Source organism: Papio anubis, chromosome 3, assembly GCF_008728515.1.
Source record: "Papio anubis isolate 15944 chromosome 3, Panubis1.0, whole genome shotgun sequence".
NCBI lineage: Eukaryota > Metazoa > Chordata > Mammalia > Primates > Cercopithecidae > Papio > Papio anubis.
The window spans coordinates 36100744-36121164 of record NC_044978.1 but is presented as its reverse complement, the minus strand read 5'-3'; the positions used below and the strand labels follow the sequence as shown (position 1 = coordinate 36121164).

Genomic DNA, 20421 nt, shown 5'->3' with positions numbered 1-20421 from the left:
CTTGGACACACCCTGCCTGAAGACAAAAGTTAAAAGGGATGGCTTTTGAATGCCTTCCCCCCAAACACACACACACACACACACACACACACACACACACATCATCATCATCATCATCATCATCATCAGGAAAGATAATGCATCTAGTCTTCTGATTTACAAAATGGCCCATCTGGGATAGAGGCTTGATTTAACTGGAAATGGGTCACCCTGTTTTAATTTCACTAAAGATTGTCCTCTTTTCTTCTAATTGAGACCTCAGTAACAATCCAATTCAATTGCAGGCAAATGATAATAGGCTCATGATTTTAAACATTACAAATACCTTTTTCATCGTTTTAATTTATGCCACATGTTCTGGCAGGTACAGGGTAGCATATTGTGATTTATAGATAATCCAAATGGTTCAGGATTTCCTTTCTATAAATGTACGAGAAGATTTGTAATTGCTTGGAAAGCAGATGTTTGCATGTCTGCATGAGAACAATAAAAAATGGGCCGGGCCAGGCACAGTGACTCATGCCTGTAATCCCAGCATTTTAAGAGGCCAAGGCTGGCGGATTGCTTGAGCCCAGTGGTTCGAGACCAGCCTGGCCAATATGGTGAAACCCTGTCTCTACTAAAAATACAAAAATTAGCCAGGTGTGGTGGGGCACACCTGTAATCCCAGCTAGGCTGGAGGCTGAGGTAGGAGAATCACTTGAACCTGGGAGGTGGAGGTTGTGGTGAGCTGAGGTCACACCACTGTACTCCAACCTGGGAGACAGAGGGAGAATATGTCTTAGGGAGAGAAAAAGAAAAAGGCATCTTAATAAATAAATCCAACTACAGTGGCACCAAAGAGAAGCAATAACCCAGGAATACCATAAAATTAGACAGTAGGAATATAGTTGAGTATCTTTAGGATGATGTATAATCAAATATGTGACCTCTTACCCACAAATCACTTGTTAAAATTTTATTTTTCAGCAGAATCTTGGCCTCTGTTACCCTACCGCATTCCCTAGAACAGGCAGACAAGATTTTGCCAGCTCCCTCCCCTTCTCAAGAAGAGTGATTTAACATTGGCTTTTCTCTGCCATTCTTTATTCCTGCTCTTTCTCACTGTGGTGTCAGCAATAAAGAGTCTGGATAGTTTTCTGATCTAAACGGTATAATTTGGGATGGAAATATGGTCTAAATCTTAGAATTGTGGACATAGGCATTTTTCTTTCATTTCAGCTTCTCCTATCAAGTTCTTTTGCATTTGGTGGTTAATTTCCACCAAATTGTAGGAGATTTGAGAAAGTGAGCCAGGAAAAACACCACAGATGATGTGAGGGAAGAAACACTGGAGCTGGATTTTTGTATGCCCAAGGATTTTGTTATGTGATCATTGAATTGCTTTTCCCACAACAAGCTCTGTTTAGTTGGCAAGCCCCCATTAATAAGGGATTTATGTGCCAACCTTTTTAGGCTTTTTATTTCCATGCATATGTGTCTGTAATTGCCCAGTGGTTCTTCTTGCCCAGTGCACAGATACAGCCGATTTACCAAGACAACAGTATTGCAATAGAGAAAGAGTTTAATAAATGCAGAACCAGCTAAGTGGAAGACTGGACTTTATTACTCAAATCAGACTTCCCCAAAATTCCAAGGCTAGGGTTTTTCAAGGGTAGTTTGGTGGGCAGGGGGCTAGGGAATGGGAAGTGTTGATTGCTTGGGTCAGGGATGAAATCATAGGCGGTTGAAGCTGTCTTCTGGCTGTCTTCACTTCCTGGATGGAATTACAAAACTCGTGGAGCCAGCTTACTGCTCTGGATGATGCCAGCTGGTCCCTCAGAATACAGGGTCTGAAAAATATCTCAAACACCAATCTTAGGTTTTACAATAGTGACTTTTTTTATTTTTTATTTTATTTATTTATTCAATAAAATCCAGACCCTGCACAATACAATAGTGATGTTATCTATAGGAGCAACTGGGGAGGGTAGGAATCTTGCTTCCTGTGGCTACAGGGCTCCTGACTGAACCATAATTCTAACCTTGTGGCTAATTTGTTAGTTTTTTGTTGTTGTTGTTGTTTTTGAGATAGAGTCTTGTTCTGTCGCCCAGGCTGGAGTGCAGTGGTGTGACTCTGCTCAATGCAAGCTCCGCCTCCCGGGTTCATGCCATCCTCCTGCCTCTGCCTCCTGAGTAGCTAGGACTACAGGCGCCCACCACCATGCTTGGCGAATTTTTTGTATTTTTAGTAGAAATGGGGTTTCACTGTATTAGCCAGGATGGTCTCGATCTCCTGACCTCGTGATCTGCCCGTCTTGGCCTCCCAAAGTGCTGGGATTACAGGTGTGAGCCACCGCGCCTGGTCTTATTTGTTAGTTTTATAAAGGTGGTTTTTATCCTGAGCAAGGAGGGGCTTGTTTCAGGAACGGGCTGTTATCATTCCTGTTTTAAAGTTAAACTATAAACTAAATTGCTCCCAAAGTTAGTTTGGCCTACATCCAGGAATAAACAAGGACAGCATGGAGGTTAGAAGGAAGATGGAGTCAGCTATGTCAGATTCCTTTCACTGTCATAGTTTTTGTATGCCAGATTTTTCTCACTGTCATAATTTTTGTGAAGGTGCTTTCATGTACTCAATAGTTCTGTTTCTTTTTCTGCATCTGTGAACATGTTAAAATATGTCACTAATGTTTACCCTCTGGATGATGGCTTATGTTGCTGAGCATTAGACTATCACATGGGAGGCTGGGCCTCCCAGGTGGTTCACGCCTGTAATCCCAGCACTTTGGGAGGCTGAAGCAAGAGGATCACTTGAGCCCAAGAGTCCAAAACCAGCTGAGCAACATAGTGGGACACCTTCTCTGCAAAAAATACAAAAATTAGCTGGGCATGGTGGTGCCCACTTGTGGTCGCAGCTACTTGGGAGGCTGAGGTGGGACTCTCACTTGAGCCTTGGAGGTGGAGGTTGCAGTGGGCTGTGATCACGTCACTGCACTGCAGTGGGCTGTGATCACGTCACTCAGACTCTCTGCCTGAGTGACAGAGAGAGACCCTGTCTTAAAAAGAAAAAAGAAGACTATCACATAGGGAAGCAGGTAATGTCCGAGGTCAGATGCAAACATTCAGATGACCAGCAACAACCATACTCTTTATCATGGAATTCAGCAAGTGCTGCTCTTTGCTGCTGCTGTGAATAAGTCCATTTCCATGTTATATTTTGCTGGTTTGATTCATTCAAAAATAATGTCTACTATGTTCCAGGACTCTTCTAGGTGATGGAACTACTGCAGTGAATAGTCAGACACAAATCCGTGCCCTTGTGGGCCTTACATTCTAGGGGGAGGGCGGAGACGATATCAAAAATATATAAATTGCATAGTATGTCGGAAGGCTTAGTGCCAGCAGCTATAACAAAAATGCCATAGATTGGATGACTTAAACAAAAAGAATGTATTGTTTCACAGTCCTAGAGGTTAGGAAATCTGAGATCAGGGTGCCAGCATAGTGGGTTCTAGTGAGGTCCTCTTCTGGCTTTATAGGCAGATGGCCCACATGGCAAAGAGCGGACAGAGTGGGAAAGCAGTCCCCCTCTTATCTCCTCTTACAGGGGCACTGATCCCCTCATAAGGGCTCTACCCTGATGACCTAATCACCTCCCAAAGGCCTCACCTCCTGATCCCATCACACTGGCGGTTAGGGCTTCAACATATGAATTTGGGAGGGACACAGACATGGGATCTGTAGCAGGAGGTGACCAGTGCTATGGAGAAAAACCAAGCAATGACCGGGGATAGCAGTGCTAGGTAACTGGTGGCAAGATGCAGTTTTGAACAGAATGGTTGGAGTGAGCAGGTGACACTGAGCTGGACAAAGGGGAGTGAGCTTCTTTGTAAGGGGTCTTGCTGTTTGTTTTCCACAGACAGGGAACCTCGGCTAGTCATCCATATGAAAACTCTCATTGGCTAAGGTCAATGTCAGACTAATGTTGACCATTTGTATTATTTTAAAGTGGTTCTTTCTGCCTTTGCTACCATTTCCTTTCTACTGGCTTTTTGTCAATGTGTCTGATGTTAGTTCCTACATCCAAAAGCATTCGGGCTTCTTTACAGGCAAAGTCCACCCCAGGCATGTTTTCACACGGATCCCTTCAGAAGTTAGTTTTGCAACTTTCCAGCATTTAGAAGAGCAGTTCTATATTCTGATCTCTTTCATTATAGTGCACTGACTTCCACTGGTTATGTAGGTAAGAAGGGTCTCTGACAATTTAGAAAGCAAGATGGGAAAGGAGACCAGCAAAGCATCTAGATGAAACATTTGTTGCTTTTTTAATCAAGGAGACCAGAAACTGTGGTAGTGCCCCAACTCATTGATTGAAGGCTATTGTATATTGAGTGTATTCCTCATGGCATATTCGGACTGATTCAGACTTCCCACAGTGCCTATTAGCTCATTCTGTGCCTCAGTTCTTCTGAGCACATGGTCCCATTAGGAGCAGTCAAATTTTCTTCCTAGTGCCGGTATCCAGGGAAGGATATTATCCTGGCAAATTTGGGGATCTTTGGGGATTGGAAAACTTTTGTGTTGATTCTGGGAGTTCTAAAAATCCAGATGCCTTCAACAAGTCACTTGTGACAGATCTGTGATACTGTCATGATTTTAAATTAGTGTTAATGAGTAAACTTAATTAATTTACCATGCAAATTAACAATACTACAATACAGAGACTTGCTCTCACCCACTACAATAATTATCAGAAAGTTAGAATGAAATGTTTTCATTTTCGGCTTTAGAGCACAAAATATTGGCTCAAGAAATTTCATTTAGTCAGTGTATATCATTTGATTAAAACAAATTTTTTTCTTGCCCAAAATCCAAAATTGTAAGGTTAAAAAAAAGGAGTAAAATTCAGTATGATGCTTTCTCTCTGCTTTTTTCAATACCCAGCATGGCTCTGATTATTTCAAAGGGTACTATGAAAAATTTCAAAAGCTATTCAAAATAAAATTATTTTTAACTGATTTCAATGGAAAAGTTTAACATTTTTTTAAAGAAAATATGGAACACTTCACAAATTTGCATGCCATTCTTGCTCAGGGGCAATATTTTCTGTATCGTTCAAATTTTAGTGCCGCCAAAGTGAACACGCTTGCCATTTTTACTAGTTACACACACACACACACTCTCTCTAGTGAAGTGTTAAACTTACATCATTGATTTATCAGATAAGGCAGAAAACTTGAAATCTGACCTTTCTGATTCATTGATTTTACTAAATGACCTTAGGCCAGTCATTGAAACCCTGAGCATTGGTTTTGATTAAGACAGACAAGTCCATTCCTCCCCTAGTCTGATGTCATAGGGATGTGGTTAAGAAAACAGACAGGCTCCCAACATTTTGAGCCCCTGAGAGATGAGCTACTTTAGAGAAACACTCTATGGAAAGTCTAGCAGATAATGGTGGCTGATTGGATGTCATACCTACACATTTAACTATGCAATGAGTTCTGTCTGAATGTGTCACTCTTGTATAGCAGGTGCTTCACAAGGTTCTATATGTTATTTTATTTTATTGTTTTATTTTGAGTCAGAGTCTCATTCTGTCACCCAGGCTGGAGTGCAGGGGCATGCTAACGGCTCATTGCAGCCTTGACCTCCCGAGCTCAAGCAATCCTCCCACCTCAGCCTCCTGAGCAGCTGGGACTATATATGTGTGCCACCATGCCTGGCTAATTTTTTTTTTTTTTGAGACAGAGTCTCGCTCTGTCACCAGGCTGGAGTGTAGTGGCACGATCTGTGCTCACTGCAACCTCCGCCTCCCAGGTTCAAGCAATTCTCCTGCCTCAGCCTCCTGAGTAGCTGGGACTACAGGTGTGTGCCACCACGCCCAGCTAATTTTTATATTTTTGGTAGAGATGGAGTTTTACCATGTTGACCAGGATGGTCTTGATCTCTTGACCTTGATATCTACCCACCTCGGCCTCCCAAAGTGCTGGGATTACAGGTGTGAGCCACTGCGCCCGACCTTTTTTTTGGTATTTTTTTGTAGAGATGGGGATTCACCATGTTGCCCAGGCTGCTCTTGAACTCCTGGGCTCAAGTGATCTGTTCACCTGAACTCCCAAAGTGCTGGGATTACAGGCGTGAGAGATGGCACCCAGCCTGTTTTTAAAATCATACTCTTTAATGAACTTATCTAAAAGGTACAGAGTTGGAAAATGGGTGTGTCATGGTTGTAACTATACTCATATGTATAAACAGAATTTTCTGGGTTTTCTTTTTTTTTTTTTTTTTTTTTTTTTTAAGGCTAGTCAAGTGAAGCAGTGGGAGTAGAGAAGGAGCAACAAAATCTGTAACTGGTTGTGATCAGTTATCTGTAAACACCACTGCACTTGGACCAGCCAGCAGCCGAATTTTCCTGATAAAAGTTGATAACGCTTTTTAAAAATTTGGTGACCTGGTAGGAAGGAGAACTATTATTTATATTTGGAAAAGAATGTTTTCTTTAGAAAATATAGAAGTGTTACTTCTGTAAATATGGAGTATTTCCAAGCTTTAAAAACAGGCACCAGGCCAAGTTAAAGTGTCATATGTAAACCAAGCTTCTGTAGTGCAGCCTTTTTAAAACAGAAGGTCAAGGGCAGTGTTGTGGTTTAAGTAGTGAAAAGGCCATGGGTTTTAGAGACATATACTCCTTGAGTTTGCATTCTGGTAAACTTCTTGACTGAGCCTGTTTTTTTTCTTTTAATCTGTAGAATAAGAATAATAGTATGACCCCTCATGCCTGTAATCCTAGCACTTTGGGAGGCTGAAGAGGGTAGATCACGAGGTCAGGAGATCGAGACCATCCTAGCTAACACGGCGAAACCCCGTCTCTACTAAAAAATACAAAAAATTAGCTGGGTGTGGTGGCGGGCGCCTGTAGTCCCAGCTACTCGGAAGGCTGAGGCAGGAGAATGGCATGAACCCGGGAGGCGGAGCTTGCAGTGAGCCAAGATCACATCACTGCACTCCAGCCTGGGTGGCAAAGCGAGACTCCATCTCAAAAAATAATAATAATAATAAATAATAAAGAAGAGTATGACCTCCTGCCCAGGGTCATATTAAATAGTAAACCTCTTTTCTTTCTTTCTTTCCCTTTATTTCCTTCCTTCCTTCCTTCCTTCTTTCTCTCTCTTTCTTTTTCTTTTGCTTCCTTTCTTCTTTCTTTTCTTTCTTCCCTTTCTTTCTTTTGTAACCACCCAACGGGTTCACTTTGCCTGCTGCCTAGACGGAACCAATTTATCAAGACAGGGGATTGCAATGGAGAAAGAGTAATTCACTCAGAGCCAGCTGTGCAGGAGACCAGAGTTTTATTATTACTCAAACCAGTTGGATCAGAGTTTTTAAAGATAATTTAGCAGGTAGGGGCTGGGAAAGTGGGGAGTGTTGACTGGTCAGGTTGGAGATGGAATCATAGAGGAGTCAAAGTGGGGTTTTCTTGCTGTCTTCTGCTCCTGGGTGGGATCACAGAGCTGGTTGAGCCAGACTACGGGTCTGGGTGGTGTCAGTTGATCTACTGAGTGCAGGCTCTGCAAAACATCTCAAGTACTGATCTTTGGTTTTACAATAGTGTTGTTATCCTGAAGAGCAATTTGAGGAGGTTCAGACTCTTGCAGCCAGAGGCTGCATGGCCCCTAAACCTTAATTTCTAATCTTGTAGCTAATTTGTTAGTCCTACAAAGGCAGACTGGTCCTCAGGCAAAAAGGGTCTTTTTGGAAAAGGGCTATTATCAATTTTGTTTCAGAGTCAAACTATAAACTCAATTCCTTCCCAAGGTTAGTTTAACCTATGCCCAGGAATGAACAAGGACAGCTTAAAACTTAGAAGCAAGATGGAGCCAGTTAGGTCTGATCTCTTTCACTGCCGTAATTTTCTCAGTTATAGTTTTTGCAAAGGCAGTTTCACTTTCTCCCTCTTTTATTTTCTTTTTGTTAAAGAGTATTTCCATAGGGAATTAGAGGGCTCTGGAAGCCTTACCAAATATTTAGAAGACGAAGAGGTAAATTTTAGCTCAGCCTTGGTTTATGCCTTTGGTGTAGAAGCCAGAAATTCTTTAAGGTGGTAAAAGAAGCTGTGTTTTGTGTTGTAACTTTTTCCTCTCTTGTGCTCTCAAACTCTCTGCTGTCTTCTCTTTCTCTGTTGCCCTCTTCTGAGTCTCCTTTCCTGGCATGATCCCTAACATTTTGAAACCTGCTCTGAATTAATTCACTTCACCAGGTCTTCCAAATGCCCAGACATGAATACCAACAGATATTTCTTTTAAATTATAGAGAACACCTCTAGCCTTGTCCCTGCCCCATAGCAAATATATTTTAGTTTCAAATCTATAAACCTTTAGTCCTAAAGAAGACACTCTGAACCATATACAAAGTTTTTAATTAAAATTCCAATTATCACCCCCATGCATATTAATAGCATGTAGGGGAGGAAAAACTTTTATTCTGCCCTCCTAGAGTATGTACCTAGGGTCTATAAATTAAAGTGACAAAAGACAGATTAACAGGAGAAAAAGGCATACACTTTTTTGATACTATTTTTAATTTTACGTTGTCAAGGGCTTCACAACCTCCTCTTTGGGTTTTACATACCATTTGGACAAAGGACAATATATTGTGGAGAACTGCCTAGACAAAAGAAAGAGGGGTTTGGACTCCTGGGGCAGTAATTTTTGAAATGTATGGTAGATAAGGTTTGTTTAGTAAGATCATTTTGCAAGATCATCTCCATGCAGTCTTCAGTGTTTAAGAGACTTCTCTTCTTGGCTCTGGAGAGAGAGACACCTTTACAAATGGAAATTTCCTTTACAAAAGAGAAATTTATGCCCCGCTTTTAGGCAGATGAGGAAGGGCAGAGAGGTCCTCTTCTGTCTGTTCTTTCTATATAGCTTTCAGCTCAAAATAATCCTTATATCAAAGTGACATATTTTGGTGTGACACAGTCCAACCTCTTCAACTACAATAGTTGGAAAAACATATTCAATTTTAATAAGAATATAAAAGGTAAATATATGTTTAAATATAGTCATGGCTAAAGGCATAAGCAGACATAGCTATATAAAGTATTTATCCCCTTAGTCACCACTGCTTTGAAACCCAGCAAACATACCTCTTTGTACAACACGCCATCTTTTAATTTGTTTTGTTTGCGTGGCGAACATGTGAGGATTTTATTGATTTACAAAACAAACAACAGGGAGCTCACTGTACTCCTATAGCAATAAGGGTTGGCTTATTGGTCATTTTGAGGTCACTAATGTTGACTTCTACCTTAATTTATAACACAATGCTTACGGTGAAAGAGCCAGTAATTGACTTGTTCATACAGATCATTATATATTTTTCTGTTTTGATTTTCTGTCTGACAGCAGCAGCGTGCAGGGTCAAAGACAGCCGGCCCCCCATGTCAGTGGTCTAGGATGGCCAGTGAAGGCACCAACATCCCAAGTCCTGTGGTGCGCCAGATTGACAAGCAGTTTCTGATTTGCAGTATATGCCTGGAACGGTACAAGAATCCCAAGGTTCTCCCCTGTCTGCACACTTTCTGCGAGAGGTAAGCCTCCTTTGTGCTTGGAGAAGGGAGTTTCACAGGCTGACCTCCTACAACTTACTGCAAGATTCTTTCCCAGAATCTACAGTTACCTTTGAGAGAAAACTAATCTCTTGTGCCTTTGCCAGACATTGAAAAACGGAATCATTTATAAGCAGGAGAAAGCAATCTAGTAACTACTGATTCATTTACACAAGAGATGGAGCATTAAATAAGAATGTTAAGTTGAAAAATCTTTTAAAACTTCCCTTTGTTCTTTGTGAAACAGTTTTTGTCCACAGCAGATCCCTACAGAGGGTCTTTGTGAGTCAATTAAAAAAATCTATCGTTTCCTCCCATATAACAAATCAGGTAAAACATCTGCATATATGAGTGGTTACTTCAAAGGGTATAGCTTCTTTTCCAAAGATTCTTCAGACACATATTAATGTCACATTTGAATGCTATGATGTTTTAGATAAAGAAAAAAATATATATATATTAAATAAATTACCTGACTATGTAATTTGTTATATGTGAAAACAGACTTCCTTATTTATCTTCTTGATAGAGTATTTGCTTTTGGAGAGGGGCGTTAATCAGTTATCAAAATATACTTTTACTCCATTATTTAACTTACCATGTAAGTATAAGTTTGTTAGTAATTAGTTTATCTTACTTATAAGTATTTCCCTAGTGAAGTTATATATCTTTCTTAAAAATAAATATGGTAATTATGTTTTATAGCATTTTGTTAAATACATTTTTATCATTATTTAATATACATACTGAAAATGCTTTACTTCCTATGATAGAACTGGAAATCAGTATTTCAAATGGCTTCAAATCTATGCTGATTACCCAAATATCTGATTTAACATGTCTTTATTATCTGACTGACCATTTTTTGAGTTGATTTACTTTGCAAGGTTCAATTGCAAAAGAATAACCATATCCTTCATGGTGGTGATGGATGGAAGGAGAAGGTAGATTTGTTACTAGTAGTTGTGGCTTTTTGTTTGTTTGGGGTTGTGTGGGGTTTTGTGTGTGTGCGTGTGCTTGCGTATATGGGTTTTAGTTTGTTTTAGTGGTGGTATATAGAGCACTTTTTATTTTATTCATTTTATACTTTGGCTTAAGTGCTTGGTAATTCATATTCCAAAAATAATTAGAGTGTGATTCATCCATCCCCTTAATAGGTACACCTAAAACATGAATACCAGCTAATCGTTCATATGTCCCTGGGCACACATGATAAGATGGTTTCCTGACGTGCAGCATTCAGCATAGCTTGGCAGACACTCTCCATAGAAGTGCGTTCAGAGCCACTCAGTCTGAGCTTGGCAGAATTGCCCCATATCCCAGGATTCAGTGTCCAGCCTATCTATTATTTGGGTCCTACTCCCTCACCCTGACAGGTGAGAAGCAACACTCTGGCTGCCCTAGGTCTGCCCCTGCTATCTTCTTCAGGGGTCTAGCCCAACCTACTCCCACTCCCCATCCAATAGCTAGTGGTGGAGATTTGCGAGATCCTGCTACAGCAAGTTCTTACAGAATGCTCTGTGTTAAAATTGTTCCAGCCTCATGCATGTTGAGATGATTTCCTCTTCTTTTATATTTTATTTTATTTATTTATTATTTATTTACTTATTTTGAGACACGATCTCACTCTGTCACTCAGTCTAGAGTGCAGTGGCACAATCACAGTTCACTGCAGCCTCAATTTCCCAGGCTCCAGAGATCTTCCCACCTCACCTTCTTGAGTAGTTGGGACCACAGGTGCACACCACCATGCCTGACTATAGAGACAGGGCTTCTCCATGTTGCCTAGGCTGGTCTCAAACTCCTGAGCTCAAGCAATCCAACTGCCTCGGCCTCCCAAAGTGTTGGGCTTACAGGTGTGAGCCACTGCGTCCAGCTGAGAAGATTTCTGTTTGAAGGTGTTGAAGGTGCTGGCAACTTTCCTTAAAATTTTTGAGACAGAGTCTTGCTCTGTCACCAGGCTGGAGTGCAGTGGCATGATCTCAGCTCACCGCAACTTCCGCCTCCTGGGTTCAAGTGATTCTCCTGCCTCAGCCTTCCGAGTAGCTGGGACTACAGGCATGCGCAACCATGCCCAGCTAATTTTTGTATTTTTAGTAGATACGAGGTTTCACTATGTTGGCCAGGATGGTCTCGATCTCTTGACCTCGTGATCTGCCCACATCAGCCTCCCAAAGTACAAGGATTACAGGCATGAGCCACTGCGCCCAGTGAGGAAATTTTTGTTTATGCTGAGACAAAACTTTACAGCTTGTCTCACTGTCGGGAGAGTGAGCTCTAGGACTCCCATGTTCAGCCTCTGCTGGACATTCACACTGGCTACTCAGTGAGCACCTTACAGTCACTCTCTTATCCCACATCTTCCAAAACAGAATCAACGGGCTTGAAGGAGAGCAAAGCCAGACACAGCTGCTGGCCCCTTGGAACTCACAGCCTAGTGGAGGAGCCAGTCATTAACACCCTAATTGCTCAGACTAATGTGAAATTAAACCAGTGACAGTTGCTATACATGAGAAGTACACAGGAAACAATATAATAGAGGAATTTGCCCTAATCAGGGAAGGCTTCCTTGCAGAAGTGATGATCATGCAGAAACCCCAATGATGAGTAAAAATTAAGCAAAGGGGAGTGAATAGCATTTGAGGTATGTGCAAAGGTGCTATAGTGGGAGGTTGCTATAGTGAGTGAGAGGTGCTACAGTGAGAGGGTTATTCAATACTGGGGAAGAACTTAAATAAGCCCACTGTGGCTGGTATGCAGCAAATGAGGGGAAGAGACAGAAAATATGTAGGTTGTAGGCCATATGAGATGTGTAATCTATGTTGCCATGTATGTATTTTTGTCTTTGTTGTAAGAGCAGTGAAAGTGGAAACTATGGCAAGGCTTTCATCTCAGATGGTGTGGGAGGGAGATTTAAATGACTAACTTTGAGTTTTGAGAAGGTCACTCTGGTTGCAATGTGGAGAAGTGTTAGAGGGTACAAGGATGGTAATATAGCAGGGGATGAAGAAAACTGGAGAGGTTAGAAAGATATGTAGGCATTGACATGCTTTGGTGGTGGGTTGGATATGGGAAATGAAGAATAGTAAGGGAGTTACTGTTTTAAGAATGACTCCTAGTTTCTGGTTTGTTTAAATAAATGGATGGAGGTGCTATTCATCAAGAATGGCAGAGGATACAGTCTGGGAGCAGATCTTGGGTTTGGTTTTGTTCATGTTGAGTTTTAGGACCTGCAAGACATCTAAGAAAAGATGTCAAGAAGTCAGCTAATGGGGCTCAAAGGAGATGCCTGTGGGAAGAAATGTAACTGTGGGAGCCTTATGCTTGTAGCCACACATGTGATGTGAATATAATATTCCAGAAAGAGAAGAGGTCTTATGATGAATGGAACCTTGATTAACTCAAAACTGTACTGACTCAGAAAAGATAGAGCAGACAGGAGAACCTTGTGAGTGTGGTGTCATACAGTCAAGGGAAGAGAAATTTTTCAATAAAAAGGAAGGTGAGCAGAGCAATAGTCAAGCTTAATGATACTTCCCAGAAGTCTAGTAAGGTAAAATTGAAAAACATCTGCTGCATTCAGGCGTCATTAATGACCTTAGCAAAAGCTGTTTCATGTCTGGTATTGGTTCAGGGCTAGCTACCTCTGTGACATAGAGAAGATCAATGAATGTCTCTGATGTCAGGTCTATTCATCTGCAAAATAAGGGGAATGGGGCTAGGTTGGTGTGTTTTGAATTGTTTGGCTAGGTACTGGAAAAATTGTATAGTCTGATTATTGAGAGCTTAAGATTATGGTGCCAAACTACCTGTGTTTGAATTTGTACTCTGCCCCCGGCCAGCTAAGTATCTTGGACAAGTACCCCGGCCTGTCTCTGTCTGTTTCATCATGTGTCTCAAGGAATCATAACAGTAACTACCTCATAGGCTCTTTGGAAGTACTTTGAATTCAATGAGCAGCATATGTATGAGTCATTATTAGTGACACACTTCTTTAACTAAATGAGTTAAGTTGATACCTGTTGAGTAGAGACAAGGAGAAGAGATGGTGTGGCTCTGACTCTGGGTGTCCCATCCTTGCTTCAAGCAAACCTTTCCACTTTGATGTGTTTTTCATATCTCATTATGATTTTGTCTATAAGAAGAATTTCATTGCTAACAAAAATATTTGATGTGTTTCTTCCATTTTCAAAGTCCACACATTTGTGAGCCCACTGCTAGATATTGTGAGCCAGTGCTTCTCAAACTTTAACATGTATGCAAATCACATGGGGAGCTGACTCAGCCGGTGTCAGATAGGGTCTAAGATTCTGCATTTCTACCAAATGCATCCCCCAGGGAGGCTGAGGCTGCTCATCCCTGGACCACACTTTATGTGCCAAGGCTCTGGAAAACACCACAAAGGCCAATGACATTTTTTTTTTCCTTGAGCATAATCATTTGCCTGATTAGTGTGAGTACAGCTTACCTGTTGGTTTCTGAAATATTATTTTTCTCGTAAAGGAGACTGGGATGGGAGTTTCTGCCAAACACCTTGTGTAGTCACTGAGAACATGTATGGTATCTGTGAGAAGTGGTGGTTTTGCACTGTGCTAAGTGTCCCTCTACCTCTGCTTCTGCAACAGGTGCCTGCAGAACTACATTCCCGCCCACAGTTTAACCCTCTCCTGCCCAGTGTGCCGCCAGACCTCCATCCTGCCCGAGAAAGGGGTGGCTGCGCTCCAGAACAATTTCTTCATCACAAACCTGATGGACGTGCTGCAGCGAACTCCAGGCAGCAACGTTGAGGAGTCTTCCATCCTGGAGACAGTCACTGCTGTGGCTGCGGGAAAGCCTCTCTCTTGCCCAAACCACGATGGGAATGTAAGTGGCTCAGATGGCAGATACTGCCCGGGAGCATGACTACTGTGGCCTTGGGAGGCTTTGGGCACATCAGAGATTACACATGGAAACAGAACTCCATCTGGAAAAATGAGTAATTAAAAAAGATTTTACCAGCCCTCAGACTACTTTACCTGCTCGCTTTCTTTGACCAGAACTATTTAAATAACGAAATCAATCTCCACTGTGTCTCCTTCACACATGTTGTTGGTATCCCCAGGAGAGCAAACCAGTAGCTATTTGCAAGCTGGGCATACTTTGACCTACATAAACATCTGTGTAATAAATTATGGATACAGATTTAACAATGGATAAGTTCTGCAAGTTGAGAATGATTATTAAAATGTTAATTGGAGTTCTTTATTTTTCTTGGGAGGGATATTTTCTCATGCTACATGAGACCTTATTCCTTATTAATAGATAGAATTTGAAGCTATGTGAATCCCTGGTAGTAGATTATAGATTATGAATTCCAAACATATTTCCTGCTACTAGTGAGTACAATAACTGTTAGAAGCTCAGGAGGACCTGTGTGTACCATCAAGTAACTGAGTCACAATAGCTATGTAACCTGAAGAGGCAGCATTGTGTAGTGTCTAAGGACACTGGCTTTGGAGTCAGGCGGCCTGATTCAAATCCTGCTCTTAAACTTATTCCTGTGCCAGCTTTGGCAAGTTTATTACACTCTCTGTGTCTCATTTCCTTATCAGTTAAAAAGAAGTAATAATAGTATTTACCGTATAGAATATTGGAAGAATTAAATTTTCAAGTCATGTAAATCATATACTAACATCTTGATAAATGTCAACTTTAAAATTTTTTAATTAATGGCTTTATATTCATCTCATTTGTATATTGGTCACTTCAAAAGTATTTGAAACTGCTTAAAATAGAAGGCCCAGGTATAATAAAACCACTAAGACAAGCAAGCAGTCATTAGAGCAAAGCAATTCTTATTAGCCACACTACTGTTTATTTACCTCATCTCCCAGCATGCTCTCTGCACGCTGTGCTGGAGCCTCACCAGCCTCCTAGAACCTGCCAAATGGTTTCCCTCCTCAGGGCCTGGCTGTTCTGTTCCTTCTGCCTGGGTTGCTCTTTGTTCCCTCTTTATGTGACGAGCTCATTCTCTTCCTTGAAGTCTCACTGCAAATTTCTCCTGCACACAGCAGTCTTCTCCACCTGTACCATCTAACACAGGTCGCCTCTTACAGCCGGTTACCCTCCATCATGTCCCTTCTTTCTTTCCTCCCTGGCGCTCACTGTAGTCTGCCTGCCATCAACTGTGTATTTGTGTACTTATTAGTCCTGGCTTTCCCTCTAGAATGTGAGCTCTGGGAGGGCAAGGACCTGTCATTAGACCCCTAGCACTGAGGGCAGTGTCTTATACATAGAAGTCAATACATATTTGTTGAACAAATTTGCCAGACACCGTATTTGGCTCCTTAAACCCCCCTCTGCAAAGTAGTTGTTAGTTACTTTCACTTTATAGATGAAGAAACTGAGGCTGGAAAAGTTTAAGTCACAAAGCTTGCTGGGCACATCATAAAAGCTAGCCCTGGAGGAAATAGCATCCTCAGCTTTCTGGTAGCCAAAACAAGAGAAGGACACCATGACTTACACATCTGTAGCGATTTAATTGAAAGCACACCAGACTATTAATAACTATCAGTTTTCCATGCATTGTATGCCAAGGGAAATTGATCGTGTAAATTTTGTAAAAAGAACTTTTAAATGCTGCCTTTGAAAGCAGTTTGAGTATTTTCTTCATGACCGCTTCTCACACTGGCACTTAGTGAATGCTGAGGCTGTCTTTGCCTGGAGCTTGCACTCTAAGTACTAGTTCTGGTAAGGTATTTCTATCAGGTGTAAGAGTGCCCCTTAAAATGAGGCTTTCGGGAGACGTGACTTGATAGAGGAGTAAAGTCTTAGAAACATTAGATTGTTTTGTTTTTTATGGGTTTTCCAGTTTTTGTTTTTGTTTCTGAGACGGGGTCTCGATCTGTCATCCAGGCTGCAGCAACACGTTCATGGCTCACTGAAGCCTCATCTTCCTGGCTTAAGCGATGCTCCCACCTCAGTCCCGTCCTCTGCCCCAGTATCTGGGACTACAGGTGCATGCCACCACGCCCAGCTAATTTTTGTATTTTCTGTAGAGACAGGTTTCACTATGTTGCACAGGCTGGTCTCAAACTCCTGGGCTCAAGTGATTCACCTGCCTTGGCCTCCCAAAGTGCTGAAATTACAGGTGTGTGCCACTGTGCCCGGCCGAGCTAATATTTCTGACTGTCATTATTTCTCATTCTACATGACAGCCCCTTCACATCCCAGATTTACACCAGTGTCTCTAGTAGGTCTCCTGATGTTTCTAAGGGCCAGACATGGTGGCTCATGCCTGTAATTCCAGCACTTTGGGAGGCTGAGGCAAGCCAATTGCTTGAGCCCAGGAGTTTGAGACCAGGCTGGGCAACATGGCAAAACCCCACCTCTACCAAAAATACAAAAATCAGCTGGGCATGAGGGGGGTGCACCTGTAGTCCCAGCTACTTAGAGGCTGAGGTAGGAGGATCCTGTGGGCCCAGACGTTGAGGCTGCAGTGAGCCATGATTGCCGACCTGGGCGACAGAGCAAGACTCTGTCTCAAAAAAAAAATTAAGAAAAAATAAATAAATGTTACCTCCGTAAGTGAGAATGTCATGAAATTCAGGCAACAGCTTGTAGCTCAAGGAAGCAACTAGAACATGGAGACAGGGAAGGTGAGGATGAGGCACAGGTGGGCCTGAAAAGAAAGATGGAGAAAGATTGGGATGAGCTGTGAATGTCATTAAGAACATGTTTGATGTCAATTTCTTAAATTGCAAAAGCATCAAAGCCTTCTGAACAGGAGATAGGTATTTTATTGACATTTTGGAGGAATGGGGTGGCAGACACTAAAGGCTGGGAAACCAATTATGAGTTTACTGAACTGTCCAAATGAGAGATAAGAGGTAGAACTAGAATAGCATCTGTGGGCCTGGAGAAGAGAGCGTGAATTTCAGAGAAAAGAGTACTCTTTGACTCAAGAATCTGCCTCCCACAAATAAAAAGGCATGTGCTAAAGTCTGTTAAGCTAAGCTATTAAGATTGTGAGAACTTCAGCAACTAAAATTAATCTTATACTAGGTCACAAAGAAAATATCACTATATTTTCCCATTGTGTAAATCAAGTTCCTGCCCTACAATGCACTAAAATTACATTAGTAACACATGTTTATGGGGAAAAAACAAATCTCCTTTAAAAGTTAGTAATTATTTAATCAGAGAAAATAATAGAAAATTGGACTATTTACGAAATATTGGAAGTGGAAACTTTTTCTATCAAATGTGTAGGGTCAAATCTCTACCCAGGAAATTTTATAGGTTTAAGTATTTTCCTTTATTTAAAAAGAATTCCAGCCTGGGCAACATAGTGAGTCCTCATCCCTACCAAAAAAATCAAAACATGAGGCCGAGCACGGTGGCTCATACCTGTAATCTCAGCACTTTGGGAGGCCGAGACGGGTGGATCACCTGAGGTCAGGAGTTCAAGACCAGCCTGGCCAACATGTTAAAACCCCGTCTCTACTAAAAATACAAAAATTAGCTGGGTGTGATGGCACATGCCTGTAGTCGCAGCTACTTGGGAGGCTGAGGCAGGACAATTGTTTCAACCTGGGAGGCAGAGATTGCAGTGAGCCAAGATCGTGCCACTGCACTCCAGCATGGGCAACAGAGTGAGACTCTGTCTCAAAAAAAAAAAAAAGGTTGGGGGGTGGGCAGGAGGATTGCTTGAGCCCAGAAGGTCGAGGCAGCAATGAGCTGTGATCGTGCCAAAGTACTCCTGCTTGGGTGACAAAGCAAGACCCTGCCCCTACCCCCACCCCCAAAAAAAGAATTCAACTCAAGTTAGGAAAAGAGTAATAAAATAAAAATATAGAACATATACAAAGAAAGAAAAGAACAGAAATATCTATACATAGTATAGTATGTTTATTAAATACATAGTATATATATTTCTGTATTTTAGGAAAAGCTAGAAAGGTCTCCCATTTCATTTGTGATAATTTGTGATATGCTTATAACCCTGATACCAAAACTTAATGAAGATAGAACAAAAAGAAAATCATTAGTAGCTTAATTTATGACATTAGCTGTAAAATTAATAAATAAAATACCCCAGCAAATTCCTTTTTTTTGTTTTTTTTTTGGCTGGGTCTCACTTTGTCACCAAGGCTAGAGTGCAGTGGCACTGTCTATCATGGTTTACTGTGACCTCCAACTCCAGGGCTCCAGTGATACCCCTGCCTCAGCCTCCAGAGTAGCTGGGACTACAGGCGCATGCTACCATGCCTGTCTAATTCTTTAAGTTTTTGTTGAGACAAGGTCTTATGTTGCCCAGGCTGGTTGCAAACTCCTGGCCTCAAGGGATCCTTCCACCTCAAGGGAACTCCCAAAAGTGCTAGGATTACGGGCACGAGCCACTATGTCCAGCCCCCCAGCAAATTCTATTTTTTCTTTTTTTTTTGAGACAGAGTGTCTCTCTGTTGCCCAGGCTGGAGTGCAGTGGCGTGATCTTGGCTCACTGCAAGCTCTGCCTCCTGGGTTCATGCCATTCTCCTGCCTCAGCCTCCCGAGTAGCTGGGACTACAGATACCCGCCACCATGCTCGGCTACTTTTTTGTATTTTTAGTAGAGATGGGGTTTCACCGTGTTAGCCAGGATGGTCTCAATCTCCTGACCTCGTGATCCGCCTGCCTCGGCCTCCCAAAGTGCTGGGATTACAGGCATGAGCCACCCGTCTGGCCTGCAAATTCTTAATATGTAAAAACACTTACAAATTAAGAAAAATATGAGCATCATAAAAGAAAATGAGCAAAGAACTCAGAAAATCCACAGAGGATATATAAATGCCTAAAAATCATATATGGAAAAATGTCAAGCTTCACAAATAATCAGTTCTTCTCAAATTAACTACAAATTTTTTAAAAGGTAGTAACAAGCGCTCTTAAGGGTATGTATGGTGAGACATTTTCATATGCTGTGGGTGGAAGGGTAAATTGCTCTTCAGAAAGTTTATGTCAATTTGACAAAATATAATGAGTATTTTACACAACCTCTCATTTTTTAATCCAGTAATTCCATCAGTGGAAATATTTCTAAGGAAATAGCTAGAGCGGAGGATAAAATTCAAAAATTGGAAATAATCTAAATGTGCAACATTAGGGGGCAAGAATGCTTGGAAAATTAGCAGCATGTGCCTTAAATAATTCTATTGTTTGATTATAGATTGTAGAAGTTCATTGCTGCTGTTTTGAAACAGAAGTCTTCATTATTCAAGCCAAATGCATGCAATGTTCCAGATAAATTGCTGCAGTTAGTTGCTGTGAGTAGATCTTTAAAAACAATCCAAGCATCTGAAGGTTAATAAAATCAAGTCATTAACAGTAAAGCAGGGTGCTACCATCCCCACTGTCTGATGCTGATTGGCACGGGTGAATGAAAGCCTGTCATCAACTTTAAGTGCTGCGACACTATCTGTCTTCTAATTAAACTGCCATGGTGGCATTGTTCAAATACAAAAGAAAAAGAATAATGGCCAGTGATCTAACAGGTTCTTTGCACTTAAAGCAGACACTTGAGCTCATGCTTCCTGGTCCCTGGAACACAAATGATCATTAAACCCTGTTATTGGTTGCTTAGGCACCTGACTATCAAGGGTGTCAAAGGTGCAAAGGAGAGGTCCTCATTAAGACTGCCCTGCCGCTAACAAGTTTCCACTTCGCTAACAAGTTTCCACTTCCACTAACAAGTTTCTGCTTCCATATCAGGATCAACTGTCAGTTCCCTTAAGAAGCCTCAGGGTTGGCTGCAAGGCCCTGACCCTCCTTTTTGCATGTTAGGAATGCATAGGATCCCGCCAATATCTTCTGGTG

At 41.6% G+C, this 20421-nt stretch overlaps 1 protein-coding gene and 1 pseudogene across 11 annotated transcripts in view; one reads left to right on the top strand and one right to left on the bottom strand.

Moving 5' to 3' along the window:
• TRIM2 (tripartite motif containing 2) overlaps nucleotides 1-20421 on the top strand; it is a 186050-nt gene that overhangs the window by 108378 nt on the left and 57251 nt on the right. For 5 of the 11 annotated variants that reach the window (XR_001902954.2, XM_003899275.4, XM_009207709.3 and 2 more), the window contains exons 2-3: nucleotides 9387-9571; nucleotides 14215-14452. Coding sequence is in view for 8 of the 11 variants with exons in the window: in XM_003899275.4 (XP_003899324.1) it covers nucleotides 9387-9571; nucleotides 14215-14452 (423 nt within the window). In the remaining 3 variants the exon portion in view is untranslated. Of the gene's footprint in view, nucleotides 1-9386; nucleotides 9572-14214; nucleotides 14453-19774; nucleotides 19872-20421 lie in introns of those variants that run through there. The other 6 variants (XM_031664217.1, XM_009207710.4, XM_009207715.4 and 3 more) reach the window with 3 other exon arrangements.
• On the bottom strand, nucleotides 5032-5132 carry LOC116274299 (annotated as a pseudogene).